Consider the following 19,982-nt stretch of genomic DNA (forward strand, 5'->3'; position numbering starts at 1 on the left):
CCTGTAAGCAAAGAAGCTATCTGCGGTTTTTGGTTCCTCCTGGTAAGAAGCAGGAGGAGATTTACCAAAGAAAGTGCTAGATGCACCTGTCAGTTTCTGCTCCCAGCTGGAATAACCTACACAGCTCTGCCTAGCCACTCAGGTCAAACAGGGGGTAACAGTGTGTAAATAATGCACTGGGTATGTATGTATATAATGCACTGTGTGAGCAGGTAACGCTGCGTGTACACGTGCACATCACTGTGTGCGTGCATGCGTCATTACCGTGTGCACACGCACATAATACTGTGTGCTTATGTAACACACTCTGTGTCTATGTGTATGTAACACACTGTGTGTCTATGTATGTAACACTGTGTGTGTGTGTATGTCTAGGAATGTAACACACTGCGTGTATGTCACACTGTGGGTACGTCACATACAGCATGTGTGTGTCTGTGTGTGTAATACACTGTGTGCGTGCAACACTGTGGTGTGTGGGCGCCTGTAAAACTGCGTGTCACACACACTGTGGACGTATGTCTATTCTGACACACGCGGTGGGTGTAGGTCTATGTACGTGACACACGCTGTGTGTGCATGTAGCACAGTGGGTGTGCAGGGCCCAGTGCACACTTGTGACACGGGCCCCCTCCCACACACCCCACAATCCCTCCTCCCACACACACACTCTCATGAGCCAGGAAACATTATTTCCTCATGGCAATGGGGGGGGGGGGGGGAGTTTGCAGCCTGGGCCGGGCCCTGGTAAAGTGTACCCCCCCCCGGTGTGTGTGTGTGTGTGTGTGTAAAACACACCAGGAGAGTGCAAGTCTGTGTGTGTGACACATCATGTGTGTGTGACACACTCTGCGGGTGACAGGTGTGTGTCTATGTAACACTCTGTGTGTGTGTGTGTGTGTGAGACACTGTGTGTGGGTGTGTAACACACTGCGCGTGTCTGTGTGTGTGTAGACAGAGCCCGCCCCGCCCCCGTCCGGCCCCTTCCGGCCGCGCCGCCCGCTCGGCTCGGCTCCCAACATGGCGGCCAGCAGCGCCTCGTCCTCCGCTTCCGCCGCGGCGCCCCCCGGGGGCTCCAACCCGGCCGGGCCCGGCGGGGCCTCGGGCCTCACCGCCTCCATCACCGGCACCATGAACAAGAAGAAGAAACCCTTCCTGGGCATGCCGGCGCCGCTGGGCTACGTGCCGGGCCTGGGCCGCGGGTGAGCCCCCCTTCCCCCGCACCCGCCGCCCCGGGGCCCCCCGATCCTCCCCCCTGGCCCCTACCGGGGAACCCCCCCCACCCCCCGCCGCCGTGGGGCCCGGTCTGGGCATTGGAGAGCCGGGACTGACCCACGCTCCCGGCCCAGCGTCCCAGGGCCCCTCCCACCCCGTGTGTGTCTCCCCCCGTCGATGTTATGGGGGGCGGGGGGCCTGGGCCGCCCCCCTGTTTGTGGGTGGCAAGTGGGGGGCTGCGGGGCGTGGGTCCCAGTGAGACCAGGGAGCCCCCCTCCTGGCACCGTCAGTCTCTCTCGTTCACCTGAGAAAGTTGCCGTACCCGGGGGGGGGGGTGGATTGAGCCAGGTTTGGGGGCGTGGGGTGTGTGTGTGTGTGTGAATTGAGCCCGGTTTGGGGGCGAGGGGTGTGTGTGTGTGTGAATTGAGCCGGGTTTGGGGGGCGGGGGGTGTGTGTGTGAATTGAGCCGGGTTTGGGGGGCGGAGGGGGGTGTGAATTGAGCCGGGTTTGGGGGCGAGGGGGGTGTGTGTGTGAATTGAGCCGGGTTTGGGGGCGAGGGGGGTGTGTGTGAATTGAGCCGGGTTTGGGGGGCGAAGGGGGTGTGTGTGTGAATTGAGCCGGGTGTGGGGGCGAGGGGGTGTGTGTGTGTGTGAATTGAGCCGGGTTTGGGGCTGGCCTGCGCTAGCGGGTTTTGTCACCAAACCGTGGAGCTGCGCCCCTTTGGATGCCCGTCCGACCGGTGGAACTCCCTGGCGATGCCCATGTAATCAGACCCCCTCAGCCAGAGGCCGGGGGTGTATGTCAGCCTAGACCCCGGTGTTCCCTCCCTGCAGGGGGTCCCGGCCTTTTTCAGTGAAAGCCCCACTAAGTACAACACGCGCCCACCCCCCGACCTGGCCGTGAACCCGTGTAACCCGTGTAAATACATATGGGGGTAATAAAACCACTAAATTACATAAATAATAATGATAATAAATTACTCTTCGCTGAGTAAGAAACTAAACGCTCCCTGGCGCAGCCACCATCCCACGCCCCGTGTGGCCCCGCATCTTCCTGTCCCTCATGGATTGAGGGTAATGGAGGTGGCGGGCGCTGGTGGGCTGGCCGGGGCTGCTTGGCTTTGGCCGGGCGCCCTGCCGGCTTGGTGCTTAGGGGGGGTGCTCCTCCGCTCCGGCCAGTGCGGGGTTTTAGGCTGCTGCGCCCAGGTGGTGTGAGGTTCGGGGGCTAAATGACCTCAATATTACTGAAGCCTCACGGACCCCCTGTAATCTTCGATGCCCCCCAAGGGGGTCCCGCACCTCAGGTTAGGAACTGTTGCCTTACAGGGTAGTTAGCTGTTATTCCTGTCAATTTCAGAGAGCTCTGAAATTGATAAAACCAGCTAGGAGGGAGGTGAAAAGCTGAGGGTGTGGCTGGACCCTGGCTCCTGGCTGTGAGCCGGGAGGGGAGAAAGCCATGGGGCTGGCTCCTGGTGGGAGCAGGGGAGCTTGTGGGACACCCAGCCCAGTCTCTCAGCTCTCCACACTGTCCCCTTAGGTTGGTGGAAGTGCTCTTGGTGAGGATGCACTCCACTGACCCAAGGAGGGTAGTGTAGTAAGTCAACCTATGTTAGGTTGGTTTATTTTTCCAGTGTTTACATGGCCTACATCGCTCAGGGGTGTGGAAAATTCCTGGAAAACTTATGTCATTATACTGACAAGTTCCTAGTGTAGACCAAGCCTCAGAGAGATGGATTAACTGCATCGATGGAAAAATCCCTTCCTTCCGTCAGCATAGAAAATGTCTACACTACAGTGCTACAGCAGCACAGCTACGTTCTAAGTGCATCCACACAAGGGTTTGCACAACTTGAACATACGCCTGGTCTACACTAGGAAATAAGGTTGGTATACTACATTGTACAGGGGTGTGACCTCTGAGTGATGCCGTGAAACTGACCTAACTCCCCATGTAGACTGCATTCCTGTAAACCTAGCTACCGCCTCTCAGGGAGGTGGATTAGCTATGCCAAGGGGGGAACCATTCCTGTTAATGTCGGTAGCGTCTTTGTTGCAACGTTTTAAGTGTAGACAAGCCCTAAATCAGTTTAAATTCACACCTTAGGTTAAACCGGTGCAACTTTCCTATGTGGACAAGGCCTAAGGAGCTCAATGTGAGAAACGCTAATGTGCACCGGGAGTGGGGGGAGAGGCTATGGACAGGGGATTTAGCGCTTCTGAGCTGACACAGCCTGCCCCTGGCAGATGTCCTGTGCTACACAGGATGGGGGCTCTCTCTCACTCCGTGCTCCCCTGTCGTTCTGTATTTTTAAAAAGGAGGTGGATCTGGAAGGGTGGCAGTGGTGGGGGAAAAGCTGGTGAGGAAACAGGGAGGAGGGCTGCATAAATCAAGGGTCCATCCTGCGTAAAACTCTCTCTCTAAGAGGACAATCGTTCCTACATAACATCACATCATTTAACTATGGGGGCCAGGTGACATACCTGTGAATTACAAGATTGGTAATGCCTCTCTTTCGGAGTGATTAAAACACATCTGTATATTGTAGCACTATAGCTACAGGCTAAATGGTGGCTATTGGTCTCTCAACATAGTGCCACGGGTTTTACCACCCGTTCTGATATTGGCCCGGCTCGAGATGCCAACGACCCCGTGGATGATCGTCATGCTCCGCCAGGGAAGCGAACTGTGGGGGACCAGATGAAGAAAAACCAAGCGGCTGATGATGATGATGAAGATCTGAATGACACCAATTATGATGAGGTGATGCAGCTGTAGTGTTCCTGTTAGCTTTTTTCCTCCTGGTTGAGAGAGGTGACTGTAATTCTGCTGCCCTCAACTCCCCCTCCCAACACACACACTCGCATAACCCTGCATCAGGCAGATCTCCAGTAGAGGGTACAAGGGCAGAGTTCCTTGTAGTCAGTTGTTAACGCTACCCTTTGTGTGTATACATGCCACAGCATTGTTTGTGGTTTTCGTTTTGGTTTATATGTTGTGGCTTAATTGTCCATAGCAGGGGTCGGCAACCCGGGGCATGAGTGCCAAGAGTGGCAGGTGGGCCGACTTTGAGTGGCAAGCCGCACCCTGGCCGGAGCTGCGCTGCTCCGTGCTTGCCGCCAACACAGCTGCTGGAATGGGGGCTCCAGACCCCCCCTGCCCCTGACACAGGCACTGGAATGGGCGCTCCAGACCCACCCCCAATGACGACACATCTGCCAGAATGGGGCTACGGATCGCCCCCGTCGTTGACACTGCCGCCAGCACTGGTAGAGGGGTGGGTGGAAGATTGGGCACGGCCCATTGTTAAGGTTGCCGGCCCCGATCCAGACTATGCCCTGAGTATCTTGGGAGGGATCTATAAATAAAACATCAGTCTCAGTGCTTTGTGGGATGCATCTTTCATCCTTCTCCAGTAGTGAAATCTGTTCCCCTTTGACATATCATTGTCTTTATTTGGGCAGTATAGTCTCTTGCATTTAACCAGGCAAAACTGATTTAAACTGAAAAATTACATTATTTGCTTTGTATTTGATTTCAGTATTAAAATATCTTTGTTAATGGAAGGAAATTGTTTTATCTGGTGGGAATTTATATCATTTACTAAAAGGTTTTGCTGTTGAAATTCATACAGTATGGGAGAGGGAGGGCTTGCTTTTATTTAGGGCAGTGTTAGCTGGAGGCCCTTGTTAGAAGTGGCTTACTAAAGTCTTTTTCTTTTCCCAAATGATGTTGAGAACTATGCTCGATCTATAACAGAATCTTTAAACTGAGTTACTGTTTTTTAAATTCTCAGTTTAATGGCTATGCTGGGAGCCTGTTCTCAAGTGGTCCCTATGAAAAAGATGATGAGGAAGCCGATGCTATTTATGCAGCTTTGGATAAGAGAATGGATGAACGAAGAAAAGAGAGAAGGTAGGAATAATTATTGCACTGTCAAGTGAAGCATTATTTGCTGATTTTAGTGGAGGGAGGGGTGTTCAGGAATCAGAACTCCTAACTTCTGTTCCCAGCTCTTCCACTGTCTCAGTCTGCGTTCTTGGGCAAATCACTAAGGGCAACATTTTCAAAAGCAATCACTGGGTTCGGGTGGTCAGTGTAAGACATGCTGGGTCTAATTTTCAGAAATGTTTGGCTTTTAGCATAACACCTTGAACATATGGTTTAGCTTCTCTTGCATATGGTTGAAGTGGCTGAAGCTAGGTGATTTAGCGATATGCTAATCCAAAATTAATATCAGTAAATTTAAATGCATCAAACAACAAGTGGGATATTGTTAGTAAAGTCTTCTAATCTGGATGTTTTGTATATTAATTAACAAATGTTACTATAAACAGTATTTTATCAGATCCACAGGTAACTGGTGATTAAGACTAAACCTGGATGCAAAGGTCAAATTTTATTCTATAGTGTTATCTCTTGGGACCCTGAAATATGCCTTATTTGACTAGATATTTAATATTTTTCTGTAAATAGATAAATAACTTCAATTTGCTATATGGAGTATGTGTAATAATTCTTGGTTGCAGGCTTATGCCTCTGGAGCTCTGTCCAAGCAGGTTTCCTCTATAATAATGGTACTGGGTTAAAGATCTGCTTAGTGTTTCTGCGAGCATGACTTGAGCACTTTTAATTTTCTAGAGAACAACGGGAGAAAGAGGAGATTGAAAAGTATCGTATGGAACGTCCCAAAATTCAGCAGCAGTTCTCAGATTTAAAAGTAAGGAGATAACTATCCTACACGTTACAAAGAAAATACCCATTTTTAGAGTGAAGAGATGGACATGACTTTGGGCATTAATTTGCACAGTTCCTATTTTATAATAGTCATACGGGAACTTGTTAATAATATTATACACGTCCCCTGCCTTCAGAATAGAACTGCTTTCCATTGAATAATAGACAAGAATGGGTATGAAGCTAGTAGCTAGTGATGCAGAAACCAATTCTGGGCTGATAATGTCATAAGTCTTGCAGTTTTATTTTTAGCAAATGGTTTTGGATCAGGGGACACAGGTTTTTACTGGTCAGTATCAATTTAAACCAAAGTATTGTTGGAATATGCCGTTAACAATAAGTCAGTATTATCGTGTGTGTGTGTGTGTGTGTGTGTGTGTGTGTGTGTGTGTGTGTGTGTGTGTGTGTGTGTGTGTGTGTGTGTGTGTGTGTGTGTGTGTGTGTGTGTGTGTGTGTGTGTGTGTGAAAGGTACTCAAGGCTGGTAGGATTAAATACTTATCAGCCATTTAATTGCAGGTGTATGTGGTCATTGCCCTTCCTTTCTCTCTGCCTGATGGGCATATAGAGTATTGAAATGTACACAAATTTTGGTATCAGATTTTTTTGGCTCCACAAGTGTAAACAAGCCCTGCACCCTGATTTGGTTGGTCCAGTCACCCAACTGAAGCTTGGTCTACACTTACCTTGGCAATTCGGCGGCAGTCGACGGGAGTTACGCAAAGTACGCAAAGAGCTTGGGTAACTCCCATCGAGTTCTGTGCTTCTCTTCTGTGCACCATCTTCATTGCACTGTGGCAACGGGAATCGTGTTCCCATCGACGCAGCGCTACGGCACTTGAGGAGGTGGGTTTTAGTACGTCGACTTCTGGATCGACTGAGCGGGTCTTCACTGACCACTTAGTTGATCCAGGTAAGTCGATCTGATGGTGCCGCCATCAGTGTAGACATAGCCTGAGAAGCTATGCTGCAATTCTGCTTTTTTAAAACGTACCATAATTGGCATAACTGATGTGGAGGGAGAAAGATGGCAGTCCTGACCCTCAATGTTTCTATAGTTCTCGGGCACGAATCTCAGAGGAGGTATAGTATTTAATTTCGTTGTGAGTCGTGTCTTTTTTTTAACACTCAGGATGGACACTGCACTTAGTGAGATTCAACCACATTTTCAAAACACCCTATTAAAATTTAAAAACAATTATTACCATTTAACAAGGCAAAAGTATAAAAATATCAGGTCAAGAGCCCAGTCTGTACCAAAAAGTGTTCCTATTAAAAGTATACAACAACCCGGTGCCTTGAAATTCTTTAGTGCTGACCTTTTACTTCAAAATAGGACCCAACTGACCCTGAATTGTCTGAAACTAACAGATCGGTAGTCCACTAAACAATAGAAAAATTGTAAATTTTAAAAACAAAATCTTCTAAAATCAGTAATGACAACTTTTATTTGGGTAGAGGAAGCTAGCGGAAGTCACAGAGGAAGAATGGCTGAGTATTCCAGAAGTTGGTGATGCTAGGAACAAACGTCAGAGGAACCCACGTTATGAGAAATTAACTCCTGTTCCTGATAGTTTCTTTGCTAAACACCTACAGACTGGGGAGAATCATACTTCTGTGGACCCCCGACAAACAGTGAGTATGAAAACAAACATGGAGAAGTTACCGCTTTACTCAGGGTATATTGGAGAATATGATTAATAATAAGCCTAGAACACACCGTGCAATTCCATTTCAAATAAAGACAAAGGTGGTAGGCTTATAACCCTTTCTTAAGTGAATAGCATATGAAAAGACATCTTTAGCAGGAGAGCCTTTGGAAAAGTTTGCTGTGTGGTGCAGTCCCAGGCTTATTGGCAACTTCTATTTCATTCAGTGACCTCTGGAGCTGAGCAGAATCTGAGCAAGAGTAATCAGACAGCTTTTTGTTTTAGCAGTGGAAGATTTGGAAATTCCTTTCGTTTTAGCTCCTTTTGGACAAGCAGTGTCCATAATTAATTTTCGTCAATGACCCAACGTTGTATTTCTTACTGGCTGAAGCGTTTCCAAATATTTAACACAAAGTGGAATCGAACTTCCCCTAGTGGCTGATATATTCAGACCGTTTCTTCTAGAATTAATACATTTCACTTCTTCAGTTGCCAGTGAGGTCAGTGGTTGAAGAATTTGGATCATAATTAATTGTTTAAGTGGATGCAAAGTACAGTAAAAGCTCAGAGTTACAAACACTTCAGGAATGGAGGTCGTTTGTAACTCTGAAACATTCATAACTCTGAACAAAAAGTGGTGGTTCTTTCGAAAGTCTACAGCCGAACACTGACTTAATAAAGCTTTGAAACTTTACTATGCAGGAGAAAAATGCGGCTTTTACCCATCTTAATTTAAATGAAACAAGCACTGAAACAGTTTCCTTACCTAGTCAAAAAAATGTAAACTCTTTATTTTTTTAGTAGTTTACATTTAATACAGTACTGGCTTGGATTTGCTTTCTTTTTTTTTTTTTTTTTTTTTTTGCTGCTGCCTGATTGCGTACTTCCGGTTCCAAATGAGGGGTGTGGTTGACCGGTCAGTTTGTAACTCTGGTGTTTGTAACGCTGAGGTTCTAGTGTACAGTGATTGGCTGATAGAAGAGAAAGCTTATTGGACTTAAATTGACACCAAATGATCACATGACTTTATTGCTAATATTCTTTCCATTAATATTGTCACAATCATCTTTTGACACTTCTTCTTAATGAAATAAACCTGAGATCATACCTGTTCTCATGTTTTATTGTTCAATAGTACCACTTGATGGTCAATAGGAAATTATTCAACTCCCAGAATAAGAACCACTGTTCATACTGTGATTCGGGAGGCAGTTGCGTGACTTGTACTGGCAAAACTATTTTCCGAGTCATAGACAGGAGTTAAACATTTAGCTCCTCTTGAAACTCAGTAGGAGCCGAGCACCGAACTCCCTTGGTTTTTGTTGAAAATCCCAGCATAAACCTTACTAATAATATGTCTCATTTTTGGCAGCAATTTGGTGGTTTGAACACGCCGTATCCAGGGGGTTTAAACACTCCGTATCCAGGAGGAATGACACCTGGGCTGATGACACCTGGGACAGGTGAACTAGATATGAGGAAGATTGGGCAGGCCAGGAATACCTTGATGGATATGAGACTGAGCCAGGTAAGGGCACAGGAATACAATAACCCTGAAAGGTGGGCCTGTTCCTTAATGAAGCCTGGTTTTGGAAAACTGTATTGTTTTATTCCCTTTGGGATATTAAATAATGAAAAAAAAACCCACTGAAAAGCAGGGCAATAATAATTAAAAGTTAATACACTAAAACCCTTTGCTATAGACCTGCTCTAGAGGAATTCTCTGGGAGATAGGCCATCAAAGAGGAGTTGAGCTTGCCAGTCATGGCAGAAATGGATATCACAACAGAGTGAGTTTTGAGTTTGATGAGATGGATGTTTCTCTTACCCTGATTAGTGAACCATTCACTACACAACACTTACTCTGAAATGGTATCATGAAGTTCTATGTTGGTTTCAGTGATTTTTTTCAAGAGCTCTGGTTCAGAAGTGAAAAGGTGGCTTTTCTAACCACCAGCACTACACACTCCCCTTGGGATCTGAAAGTCAAGCTATATCCTTTTTGACTCTCAGTAGTATATATTTGCAAATATTAAAGATTTGTCAGGCTAAATTGTACCTTCTGTTCCGCTTGTCCAACCTCTTATCTCAGAGAGATTGCGCAATACAGGTTTATAACTAAAGATAAAATTTGGCCAGATGTTTGGAACTTAACGAACAGTCCTGTTGATGCAGGAGAGAGAACAGAATGTGTCTTCCTTTCCTATATCTCTGTTGGTTCTGCAGTGCTGTCAGAGAAGTAAAAAGTGCACCCTGTCATTAACACCAGATCTGACTGAATACGTACAGGGAGCGCGTTGAGTAAGATGGTGGCGTTTTTACAGAGTCACAGAATGTTGAATGAATAGCTACATTAAAGGCAAATCTCTGTTAGTGACATACTCATGGGGATGTTTCTGTAGACAATATTACAAAAATGTTTTTCTCTAGCTGTCTCTTCTCCCCAGTAAAATCAAATATTTAATGATTACTTTATTCTTCAGCTAAATTCCTGAGTTAATCCTTTTGGGGCTTTCCTTAAGCAAGCCAGCTTCATGTTATCTTTAAGTGCAGGCTGGCACCAGAGCCGTAGCTTGTAAAATCAGAGTTCTCAGCCGTTTGTCAAGTTTTTTAAACATAAAACTAACGAGTATGTAACGTTAACAGATGACAGTTCATGGCTAGGGTGACTATCAGCGTTAGTGCCTGCAGCAAGTTCTCATGCCTTTGACGGTTTTCTTGGCTAAAATCCAGTCAATAGGACAAGTGATATCAGATGCCCTTAATTTCTCCAAACTGGAGGTCTTCATACCTAATGTGATCAACTCACTGAAGATTTTTGGTAAATCTACACCATTAAACTTTTGGTGACCTGGGACAAATGTCAAATGTAAATACTTTTCTGTAATTGGCAGTGCGTAATAAATGTACCAGATTTCAAGATTGTAGTTCAGTGGGAACATGGAAAATTGGGTCTGTCACAGTTACACATGTGTACGCAGCATGTGGACGCTGCTGTGTCTGCCTGCTTTCTCACAGATTTGATTGCATTGCCTTGGTTTCGGTTCCTCTTTTCTGATTGTAACAGCGTGTAGCTGAAAAGCACCCTCCATGGACTTGCTCCGTCCTGCTTCACAGATGTTTTTCTTCTCTACTCAGTCCTCCCTTTTCTTCTCCTTTTCAAAGTTACTGATGTTGATACAAAAGCTGTCGTCTCTGCAGCAGCCGTTTGGAACACCCTTTTGGGATCTTTTAACCTCAGTAACTTTCCGTTTAGTTTCAAATCTTATTTGCAAACATTTCTCTCCTTCGATTAGGCCTCTTAATCCCTCTCTGTTTGCTTAAACTCTGATGATGTGGCTTAATTGTGTAAATCATTTTGTGATGCACTGTGTAGGAAAGATGCTCTGCACAATAAAGCTGCATTGTCATTTATTTTAGAAAAACAGACAAAAAACCTTTCATGAGCATAAGCAAAGTTTGCCAGTTTACTCCCTTTTGGTTTTCATACCAGCTGACCATGTAAGTTAGGAGAGAACTGGTTTGTGTGTTTTCACTCTTGATGTATTTTTCATTCTGCCAAAACTGTAGTGCTGTTACTTGTAATTTCAGCAGCTTTGGATTTACTTTCTCAGGTGTCTGACTCTGTGAGTGGCCAAACTGTGGTAGACCCAAAGGGCTATCTGACAGACTTGAATTCTATGATACCCACACATGGAGGAGATATCAAGTAAGTCTCATTTGGGGTGAATTGGTTTGGCATTTAGTAATGGTGGCCCCATCTGCATGTAAGTGGAAGTTTACACTTCTAATGTATCTGGCCAAAAATGGCTTCTGGGTGACCCAGGTACATGTCTGAAGGATTCCACTCATCCTTACCCTTTTATTAAAATGCTGTATTTGTGAAAGTTGCCAGCCTGATGGCATTGGAGATTGAAGTACCACAGGCCAGGGTACCACAAGTTCTTCCTCACGATCGTACCTAGATCCTGGCCTGGATGAGCTGCCTTTGTGGTTGAGGGAGTACAGTCTCTATACCCAGTCGGTTCCTGGATAGATTGCCAACAAGCATGCCAGATGTGGTGGTGGTGGCTTTGTGAAGCAGTTACCATCAGCTAGGAAATAACCCAATATATTTCACACATGCTGCTGATCAGTAACCGCTCTTAGTCATTACTGACCTGGATTTTGACTGGTGACGTGAAAATATCTGTAGCCCAATCCTCTCTGACACCTATATTTAATCATAAAAAAGACATACTTAGAATTAAGGTAGCGTGAGTCCATTTTCTCAGTGCCGGCACTAAAAGTCAAGGAAGATGCCAAGTGAAACCAACATTTACATGTCCAAGAACCTCAGTTCCTTTGCCTTAACATCCTAAGCTTAATAGCCAAAAACGCTTACACACTTGTCGGCTCTACAACAAGCTGCTTTCACTTCCACCGTGCGACCAATCACAGTGCACATGTGCAATTCCTCAAAATCTCACTCAAATATGCAGCCTTCACTTTGACCTCAGTTACATTGAAATTTATTTTCCACAGAGGTGTAGTGGTTATGTATAATGTGTTATCTGTGTGTAAAAATGTCTGAGGTAAGGTGCATCTGAGTGCGATTGTGAGGAATTGGGTGTGGGAAGCTTATTGGTGAAGGAGAGCTGTTGCTGAGCTTACTAAAAGCTTTGTTGTCTGTATTTTCTCCTTTTCCAGTGACATCAAGAAAGCTCGTTTACTTCTGAAGTCCGTGCGGGAGACCAACCCTCATCATCCACCAGCATGGATAGCTTCAGCCCGACTGGAAGAGGTCACTGGCAAACTGCAAGTAGCTCGAAACCTCATCATGAAGGGGACAGAAATGTGCCCGAAAGTAAGAATTGTTTTGCTTCCCTGTTGATTGCTGCAAAAATTCATGCAGTGTATGTCTAGGTCTCTTACTAAAAGCATATTTTCCTCCATTGAACTCCTCAGTATAGGTTAATGTAACCTTGCATGTAACTTATCAGAGGAGCTGGAACAGTGTACATCCAAAAGCCGTAGTTTAAACTTGTTATGGGACTTTTGCCAGTGTTTGCTTTGCTGGAAAGGGTGTTAATTTCACTGTTTGCTGGCCCACAGAGTGAAGATGTTTGGTTAGAAGCTGCCCGGCTGCAGCCTGGAGATACAGCTAAAGCTGTGGTGGCCCAAGCAGTCCGTCACCTCCCACAGTCTGTCCGGATTTATATCAGAGCAGCAGAGCTGGAGACAGATATACGAGCAAAGAAACGTGTCCTTAGGAAAGGTGAGAGTGTCCACAGGGTCATAAGAACTAACCCGTCAATTTCCTGCAAGCTTCCTTCTAAAAAATAATGAAACATAAACTCTTTAGGGCACACCCTGGGGTTTTAAATATGATTCTTGTCGTTAGCAAGGACATACGCTTTCACACAATGTGCTATTAAACTGTGGAACTCATTGCCACAGGAAGGTGTTGAGGCCAAGAATTTAATAGGATTCAAAATGGGATTGGATATAGAGTTGTTATAATTTTGACAATAAAAATTTTGGAAGGGATATTGAACCTTGTGCTTCAGGACTTATGCCAGCCTCTAACTATTAGAGGCTTACAGGAGACAGTGTATTGTACTTTTCTCTGCTGCATCTGGTCAGAGGATCCAGGATACTGGATTGGACAGACCTTGGGTCTCTTCAGTATGGAAATTCCTATGTTCCTATGACAAATATTTTCCTCTACATTATTTACTCACACACTTGCATCTTTTATGCTGCTGCCATCCCAGTTCTTTCTTTGTCTAGTCCATCTGAAATGGACTGCCTCCTTTCAGACTCATAATGTCTGTTCATTAACTAGCACACAACAGCATGGCTGCACGTCTCTGTCATGATGATTCATCCTGGTGTGTTGAAACCAGAGGTCTTGCCCATGGCACCACCGCATTAATTCTTTGGCTGCTTGAAGTGAGTGTGCCAGTCCCATTTCAGTAGAGACTAAAACTGCCTCCTTGTCAAGTTGCTGAATCCTAGCATTTAAATCCTGTAACAAGCACTCCATGTTACTGCAGGCTTCTAGGTGTTCAGGGAAAAGGATGAGGGTTTAACATCTTCGCTAGATCTTTAATATGCAGCAATCCTCAGTATTAAATGACTGCATAGCATCTGGTATGGATGCTGTAGAGTGGATTAGGACCCAGGGGAGTAAATTACCTCCTGTTTGACTGTGACAACTTAGTTTGTTATCTGTGTTGAAATGACACGTGTGTTGTACTTGCCAACATCTGGATAAAATATTTGCACTTCAGGATTGCAGTTGTTGTTCTGGAACATGCAGGAGTTCAGATATTAACTATTTTGTAAAAACAACGAGAGTTCTGTGGCACTTTACAGACTAACACATTTAATTTTAGCAGGCATAAGCTTTCGTGAGGCTCAGCTCACTTCGTCAGGTGCAGAGGTAGAAATGAGAAACATAGGAACATCATCTACATATACAAGTATACAAGCTGAGCCTCACGAAAGCTTATGCCTGCTAAAATTAAATGTGTTAGTCTTTAAAGTGCCACAGAACTCTCGTTGTTTTTGCTGTATACGGACTAACTCGGCTACCCCTCTGGAACTCTCTAACTATTTTGTGTGTAGTTTTTTAATTATGGATTAGATGCTGCAAAATAAACTGGTCTGCAATGTGCTGCTAAGCACAGCTCTGCTATTAAACTGTGTGTGCCTGTAAGAGTTGCAATAAGTATTAAATAGAAAAACAGATGTTAGTCATATGAGAAAGTGATAGATTTCTGGATCGGATTGGAGAGCTGGGTTATAACAATGACTGACAGCATGTTAAGTACGCGTTATTTTTTTCCTCTGGTGTTTAAATTATTAGCGAGATTGTATTTTCTGTGAGAAGCTTTTAGTTTTCAGTTCAGAATATTATCTGGTAAAAAGTTTGGTGTGCTGATGGAAAAGAAGATAAGTTTATCATGCTGCTTCTAATTTCCATGTGTTGCTATCAGCTTCATGGTGTTCCTAGGCTCCTGTTTCCTATGGTGCAGCCGAAAACTGGTGGCTGGAGGTTTTTGGATCAGGAATCATGTGAGGACTGGCGATTTTACCCAGTGTATACCAGAAAATAATCAGGGCTAAGTACCAATTAGCAGCACTGAAATATGATCCTGTAATGTGTTTCTCTTTTGTTTCTGTGGGTTGTATGATCCTATCACCCAGCAAAACACTCTCTGGCTTTTAATGCTTTTATCCTGTCTATTGAGGTAGCAAGCTGAGTGCTAGAATCCATCTTGAGGTGTAGAAATTAATGCTTTGTCTGTGGAGACATGCTCTTTCCTGCTGAGTAGCATTTAAAGCGATCAAAGGCTGACATTACTCATTTCGAATGCTTTAAGAAAATCTCCTGCTGCTGTAAACTTGATGAAGAAGAGTTAATGCCCAGCTAGTTAGAATACCATAATAATTTTCTATATGTATCTCCTTCTGGTTTTGAGTCTGAGAGAAGCTCAGGATAACCATCTTTTGTCTTCTCTGGACTTTCGTTGGAACAATTAGATACCATTAACTTGAAACCAGCTCAATTTCAAAAACTGAGCTAAAAGTAATTTCAGATGTTACACTTGCCATGGAGTCATCTTTCAATTTTTTTGTGGTTTTACAATCACATTTTCCTATTTTAGAAATGTTTCTCTTACCTATTGCTATGACACATCCAGACAGGGAAAACAGGGAAACTAATTATGCACAAATTGCATCAAAAAACTCCTGACAAACAGAGAAATATTCTCTGTTATAGTGATCTTCTGGTGTTGCTTATTAGTAATAGAAGGTTTAAAAATAGTTTAATTTTACTTTTCTTAAGTTCACAGTGTCCCTTTAAGTTCCAAGGTATCAGAAGGTAGACTGAGAGAAGTTGTTTGTTTGAAGTTTAATGTTTCAGACAGCATGGCCAGGAAAGTTTGCTGAGAACATGTTTCTATCAAGGATAAAAAATGCTTGGACAAGACTAAAATATGATGAAAAGCTCTTCGTTAAATGGAATCCTTATTGGGTTACTGAAAGGACACTTAGAATTCAACGGCTTGTATCTTTTTAGTGTTGGCCTGGAACATTTTTTCCAAAGCTTTTCCAAAACCATGTTTTTGTGGGGGGAGGGTGGGAGGTAATATGTTGATCACTTCGGGGAAAGTTACACCACTGTCCATTAAACTGTCAGTAAATGCTTAAAAGAAAGCTTAATTGTTGAGGGATGATTTTGACAATTAATGGTGTCCAGTGCATGATGTACTGGTGAACAGATTTACTATTGAATAAAGTCTAAAGTGCTCTCTGTGGGATACATGACCCTTTTATAGGAACTTTCAACTTTAAGGTGTCTTGTATATGCTCACACACCAAGATGTCTGGGTGGCAGAGACAAGCTGAGTTTAGGACACTGAGCTCTGGTCTACACTGACCTGGCGATTCGGCAGCAGTCGATGGGAGTTATGCAAGCTACACAGAGCAGCTTGTGTAACTCCCGTCGACTGCTGTGCTTCCCTTCTGCGCGGCGTCTTCACTGCACTGTGCCGACGGGAACCATGTTCCCATCGACACAGCGCTACGCCACTTGAGGGGGTAGTTTACCAGTGTCGACTTCTGGATCGATTGAGTGGGTCTTCACTGCCTGCTCAGTCGATCCAGATAGGTCGATCTGACGGTGGCGACTTTGCCGCCATCAGCATAGGCATACCCTGAGTTTCATGCTGTAGTAAATAAGATTTGTTTGGCTGGAGGAGTGTATTAATCCAATTTCAGCAGAGACAGAGATTGTAAATAAAATATAAAACATCCTCGGTCATGTCTGTCTTTGTCAGGCTTAATCCCTACATGCTTGTTTTTATACCTGAGTGAAACGTGCAATAACACAATACCTTTCCTAAGATGCTAAAACATTTGTCATGATGTTCTAAAATTGATATCTATCGATAGATAGATCAATAGATATCATCTGATATCTAACAGATCTAAAATCTCAAACTGGGCACAATCAAAAGTAAGTGGAAAAGCATTTAACCTGCACAAAACTTGTCTGACAATCACTTTTGTTTGGCTTGAATTGGGGAAACAATGCTTGATGGCTTCCTTGCTTTCCTGATTTTATATTCTGACAACCATTGAAGCAGTTTCCGAAAGAGTTAACTGGTAACATCTGTGTTAAGACTTTTGCAGCTTGTGGAATTTCAGGCTAGATTTTCTCCTGATTCTTCATCTTGTACTGGCTGAAGAGAAACAAAAGGACCTTCAGGTTTGGACAAGCAGTACTTTTTCTCCCTCCCCAACTCCACGTTTATTTTTCTGTGAACAAAACTGTTTTAATTTTTTTTTAAGACTTCCACTATACAAGAAAAGTTATAGCTGTGTGTGCAGTAGTGATCATTGCCAGGACAGAGTATTCTCTCTCTCGTAAAAATCTTCTTTACCATGATTCACATTATTATTTTACCTTCCTAGCCCTTGAACATGTGCCGAACTCAGTGCGCTTGTGGAAGGCAGCAGTGGAGTTAGAAGAACCCGAAGATGCTAGGATAATGCTGAGCCGAGCCGTGGAATGCTGCCCTACCAGCGTGGAAGTAAGTCAACAAATCTCTCTCTGCTTCAGGTTAAGGGTCTTATGTTCACAAGGTTTGAAAAGCAAAGTGGGAAGTAAAGTTTAATGTGGGGATTTACCAGGCATTTTAACTGACCAGCAAGACAGGTCTGGCAGTATCTTTCTAGTTCTTTTGCACATCTCAGGTGGTGATTTTCAGCACACTTTTACACCTCAACTTGTTGTTACTTAGTTGTACATGTAAAGTGGGTAAATGTATCCCTAAGTGGCCAGTTCAGCATATTTGCTTGCACAGTTACCTAATTTGTATATGCTTTTATGCTGATTGCACAAACACCTACGTATTACTTTGAAAACTTGGCTGCTGTTTTATCCACTTTAAAAACACTGAACCATATAGTGAGCTCTAAATTCAACTGTGACAACACAACAGAAATTTTACTGCAAAGGTCAAAAAGAGACCAACATAATCACACACTTGGAATAAGAGGTATTGAATTTTCAAGCCCAGCAGTAAACTTTCATTATTTTGCTCCTTATATATTGCATCTTGCAGCCTGGCTATAGTGTGCGATGGAGAGAATCTACTAACGAGGATATCTGCATGTTGCAAAGCTGCCTGTTTTTGCTGTTGACTGGGTTAGTTCTGCTGCCTGAAGCGTTGTCGTCTCCTTGGTTTAATACATAACTTCTTGTTGTTGTTGTCCAGCTATGGCTTGCTCTGGCAAGGCTGGAGACATATGAGAACGCTCGCAAAGTCTTAAACAAAGCCCGAGAGAACATTCCAACGGACCGTCACATTTGGATAACTGCTGCCAAACTGGAGGAAGCCAATGGAAACACTCAGATGGTAGAGAAAATCATTGACCGAGCTATCACGTCTCTCAGGGCAAATGGCGTTGAAATCAACAGGGAGCAGTGGATCCAGGTACTCGTTTGCATTCCCTTTTTAGAAAACCTTGTGTGCGTGCTCGTGTTGGACTGCAATCCGATGGTTCAGATTATTCATTCTCTTCCCACTCTGAAGCCTACTGATGCTAAATAATATGGAACTTAACATTTCTGATCTAGCTTATCAGCCAATGTCCATGTGTGAGTCACTTCTGATCAATAACCATGATTAAATAGTATGTCTGGGAGTAACACAGGCACATCTAGTTGGAAAATGTACTTTACTGTGGTCTGATTGACATCTTTTTTTTAAAAAAAAACAAACCCATGACACTTCAAGATGAAGCAGCTGCTGTGTGAAGGTGGTGGGGGCACAAGCCTCCAGTTACGCTTTTGTGTATTACCTACACCTGGATTTATTGGCTTAAAAGCCATCTACTCACCAAAGAGAGACCTTTACCGATAACACATTACAAGAAATGGGTGTAGTTGATTGCATGTGGACAGCCAGCTCATGCTCTTTTATCATAGACTATTTACATTGCTGCCTTTTGCATTGTGAAAGTAGTGGAGGGATTTTGTGCAATGTTGCAGTGTCCATGTCTGAACACTTTGGGTAGCAATGATGCCTGTGAAGCCCCTGGATTGGCAATAACCTCTGCAACGTACCTCTCAACTGGCTTAATGTTCTAGTTAAAATCTCTCCATCTCCCTCCATTTACAAAATTGGATTTGAAGGACAGAAAATTATTTTAAACTAACTTACAAAATATTGTATTGGCCTAACGCACTTCATGGATTGGGTGAAGGCAGCTTCTGTCGTGCTGGGATTTTCCATGCTGGATGTCCTGTCAGAAGTAGAATTTACTTTGCAGGTTTCAGCACAATCGGCTTAGCCTTTTTTGAGTTGTGTATATTAAAACAAACCTTTTCCCCTGTGTATTCTGACCAACGTGCAAAATGTTTCTTACCTTGGTGGTGGCCAACTGGGTTTTATTTAAGCATTGAGATCTAAGGATCAGGCCAAACTTAAAGGAAGATCCGTAATTTTGAGGTTATGAGCGTTGATGTTCCCACCCTTCATTTGTGCATGTAGTTTCTCACACAGGATTTTTGTTAGGTTTCATGCCTCAGTCTGTCTTTGAGCAGTTCTTATCTTCTCGGGCCCTCCCCCCCCATTTCTCTTCATAGTTTTCAGCATTTTATTTTGGCATAATCCACAGGTAGCTCAGCACAAAGGGAATCAGTGAAATGGATAGAAAATCCTTCCAGACTGGAGCGGTCACGCTGTGTCAGTCGTTCTCCTGCTCAAAGGCTGCTATAGAATGTGCTGTTTCCTTTGCTGGCTTTTCAGACTGAAATAATGGACTGTCTTAGTGTTGCTCTCGTTGTCTCTAGGATGCTGAGGAGTGTGATAAAGCTGGGAGTGTGGCCACGTGTCAGGCTATTATGCGAGCCGTGATTGGGATCGGGATCGAGGAAGAAGATCGGAAGCATACCTGGATGGAAGACGCAGATAGTGTATGTCTGATTATGGCCCTTCTGTTCTCTTTGAATTATAGTGGGGGAAAAGGGGCTGACAATTGGGAAGTTAGATTTGGTTTTTTGTGAAAATGAAGGGCTGGTGTTACTGGCCAGATGTAGACAGGCGCTGTGCAAACTTGTCTCTGAGTTCTGTCAGCACATCTCAGTTTTGAGTTTCAGCAACCTGCTGTTCCAGACCTGGGCCTCCCCTAAGCAGAGATCGCTAGTTGCACAGAAGTCTTGCAGTTGAGTAATTTGAGCAGGCACTGTAGGCCAAGAGGAGGATTTCCAAAGGAACCTAAGGGACTTAGACGGCAGACTTCCTTAGGCGCCTTTGAAAATTCTAGCTCCAATGTTTACATCTGACTGATTTACCCTAACTGGATTTCTTTGTCCATCTGGAACT

At 44.2% G+C, this 19,982-nt stretch overlaps 1 protein-coding gene across 1 annotated transcript in view; it reads left to right on the forward strand.

The window, feature by feature from the left end:
- Nucleotides 1–994: 994 nt before the first annotated feature.
- The window catches only part of PRPF6 (pre-mRNA processing factor 6), a 36,253-nt gene continuing 17,265 nt past the window's right edge, over nt 995–19,982 (forward strand). Inside the window, exons 1-12 of the mRNA XM_067554077.1 lie at nt 995–1,202; nt 3,807–3,975; nt 5,009–5,127; nt 5,854–5,932; nt 7,406–7,582; nt 8,969–9,124; nt 11,211–11,305; nt 12,286–12,442; nt 12,691–12,853; nt 17,065–17,183; nt 17,871–18,089; nt 19,451–19,573. Of these exons, the coding sequence (XP_067410178.1) occupies nt 1,021–1,202; nt 3,807–3,975; nt 5,009–5,127; nt 5,854–5,932; nt 7,406–7,582; nt 8,969–9,124; nt 11,211–11,305; nt 12,286–12,442; nt 12,691–12,853; nt 17,065–17,183; nt 17,871–18,089; nt 19,451–19,573 (1,758 nt within the window). The 5' untranslated portion in view covers nt 995–1,020. The remainder of the gene's footprint in view (nt 1,203–3,806; nt 3,976–5,008; nt 5,128–5,853; nt 5,933–7,405; nt 7,583–8,968; nt 9,125–11,210; nt 11,306–12,285; nt 12,443–12,690; nt 12,854–17,064; nt 17,184–17,870; nt 18,090–19,450; nt 19,574–19,982) is intronic.

The sequence above is a fragment of the Emydura macquarii genome, unplaced genomic scaffold, assembly GCF_026122565.2.
Source record: "Emydura macquarii macquarii isolate MOO-44397 ecotype Brisbane River unplaced genomic scaffold, CSIRO-AGI_Emac_v2 contig_1483, whole genome shotgun sequence".
NCBI classification, from domain to species: Eukaryota; Metazoa; Chordata; order Testudines; family Chelidae; genus Emydura; species Emydura macquarii.